Source organism: Triticum dicoccoides, chromosome 2B (assembly GCF_002162155.2).
Source record: "Triticum dicoccoides isolate Atlit2015 ecotype Zavitan chromosome 2B, WEW_v2.0, whole genome shotgun sequence".
NCBI lineage: Eukaryota > Viridiplantae > Streptophyta > Magnoliopsida > Poales > Poaceae > Triticum > Triticum dicoccoides.
In genome coordinates, this window is record NC_041383.1 from 363126751 (window position 1) to 363129296 (window position 2546).

At 50.4% G+C, this 2546-nt stretch overlaps 1 protein-coding gene across 1 annotated transcript; it reads right to left on the reverse strand.

Annotated features, from left to right (window-relative positions):
- Nucleotides 1-71: 71 nt before the first annotated feature.
- LOC119360875 (WAT1-related protein At5g47470-like) lies at nucleotides 72-1888 on the reverse strand. Its single transcript, XM_037626344.1, has 7 exons — nucleotides 1689-1888; nucleotides 1539-1604; nucleotides 1338-1454; nucleotides 1059-1266; nucleotides 815-976; nucleotides 575-726; nucleotides 72-342 (listed from the first exon to the last, which is right to left on the reverse strand). The coding sequence occupies exons 1-7, from the start codon at nucleotides 1886-1888 to the stop codon at nucleotides 207-209; spliced, it is 1041 nt and encodes a 346-aa protein (XP_037482241.1). The 3' UTR covers nucleotides 72-206.
- Nucleotides 1889-2546: the final 658 nt, after the last annotated feature.

Consider the following 2546-nt stretch of genomic DNA (forward strand, 5'->3'; position numbering starts at 1 on the left):
CAGTGCAAGTGCTTGGTATTCTTCATTTCACCTTACCTCTATCAGTGCTCTACAATCTGATGCTACTGATCTACTCGATCCTATTGCAGTATCTTGTCAGTATGAACATAGTACAGTACTACTTGTTTACAAAAATCAAACAAGGAGAACTATACGATCTTTGATTTTTGCTGTATGAACCCTGTCTCTAGATATTAAAACAAAAGCTAGCGTGGAAGCAAGAGTGGTTTCTCTATATCGTCTGCCACGACCCTGTCTGCAGGAGGAAGAACATGGCCTTCTTTCTTCTTTGCCCACAGAACTGCATAAAGGCCGGAGAAAAGAAATACCATCCCTAGTATGCTGCAGCAAAGCAAAGCCCCCAAAAATATCAGCCTATTCCTTGCCATGGAAAACATGAAAACCCAAGAAAATTGTACTCGATCTTATCTCAGGGTTATGCCATGGAAACACATGCAACTTGAAGGAAGCATTTCTTTAGACTAGCTTTCCCAATAATAGTATATAGGTACTTTTCTCTCATCATGCATGAACTCTTATCTCAGGGTATGCATGTATGTATGCTTGTACGAACCTTGCTGGTTGCACCACCCGCCCCAAGAAGAGGGCGGAGAAGATTGCGGAACCCACGGTCTGCGTGGGGCTAAACAGTGAGACGAGCACAGGCCCCTTCTTCTCTAGCACCCACGTCTGGTACATGATGGACACGGAGCTCACCAGACTACCCTGTTATGTTGTTACAATGTACTACGTCAACCTCAGCCTCAGTAGCCGCATGGTCGCTCATTTCACACAAGTTTTGGCAAGCACGCACCACAAACACAAGGGAGAGGATTATTCCGGTGCTGATCTGGGGCGTCCCAGGGCCGAGCCTCCCTGTGGTAAACACCTGGAACATCCCTGTCAGCAAGGCGCCGATGAGTGAGGTCATGGCGCAGAGGGTAAAAGGTGCCGGGAAACGGATCAGGGTTGCTGCCTGCAATTGCGCATGCATGCATCAGGGCCAAGACACGCAAGACGGTAAGTTAATCAAGTTATTTGTGAGCATGGAAGTGAACCTGCAGGATTATCGTGCCCGAGAGCACGAGCACCGCACCCAGGAGGCACAGGCAACCGACGACCCAGGCTGCTAGGTCTGGCGATCTTCGGCCCGGTGGAGTGGCAGGGCTCTGCAGGATGCTCATGGTGATGGCTCCCCCCAGGCACAGAAGAGTCCCCACTATCTTGGCTCTTGTGTACCGGCACTTGAGATCAACCCTCTCAAACCTACAATTATTTATTTACAGATCACACTCGCTGCCCTCCAAACATTTAGCAGACGGCAACAAATATAATACCGGAGGCAGCCCGCGACAACGAAGATGAATCCCGGGGCCAGGTTCAGCATCGCGGAGGCGATGGCGGGGGATGTCTTCTTCATGCCATCCAGCATGAGGGCTTGGAACACAGTCACCCTGTAAGCAATTCATTAATAAATAAAGCATACATACATATATGTTCATGAACATACTCTGTATATGTTTGCTTTAGTTTCTTACCCTCCCAGAGACAGCACCACCAACTCAAGGATCAACCTATTGCTCAGCTCCGATGGCCATTTGTTCCTGCCACACATGATGAAAGCAGCAAGGTGGGCTAACGAATTGTTCAATGCGCATGCATGCACGCGAGAGCGAGATACCTCCTACCTGTCGAGGTTGAGGGCGAAAGGGAGGGTGAGGATCCCCGTGGAGAGGCTGCCGAAAGTCACCAGGAAGAGCGGGTCCAGGCCCAGCGCCAGGATCGGCGTCAGCACCACCATGTACGCCGCGCCGGCAAGCTGCACGGCAACCATCCCCACCGAGATCGCCGCGTCCTCCCACCACCGCGCGGCCACGGTGGCGGCCATGTATGGCTGCCTGCCGGCCGGGGTGCCAGTGCTATACCTAGGCTAGCTAACTACTCGCTCGGTCGGTCGTCCAAGCCTGGTTGCCGGCCGACGGTTGTTTTTCTCCTCCTTCCCCTTGTCTCGGCGTTCGTGGAGCATGCAAGCGGGTGCCCACTCCCTGCTGCGCACATCTCGCACTGTCTCTCGCCGTCAGTTCCCAGTTTGCTATTTTGAGGCGAGAGCCTCCCTCCCTATCTGGCCCGAGGCACCTGTTGCTTAAGGAGAATCCTTTTTTTTAGGGAAGTTTTTTTTTGAGGGAAGGGCTTAAGGAGAATCCTTAATGCTGATGAAGATTTCTAAACAAAGCAGTACTAACACTTTTACTGTTTATTCGCTCAGCTACGGCTTCACTCATTACCGTCTATCTGCGGCGATCCGAGGGCCCTTAGTCATCCACTGTTTATCTTCTTTCTCTTTAGATCCTGTTGCTGGCTATATAGTATAAGCCGTGTAACAGGCATGATAGTATACAGGTTGAACCCCCTGCATAATCGAGTATTTCAGCTAATATATTCTCCTCAGTTCATTGCTTCACTTACTCAATCTTTGGACCTTCTGAATCATGAGCACGTCTTGCCTGAATTAGTCTTAAAATTTTCGACGACGTGATTGGTCTTTC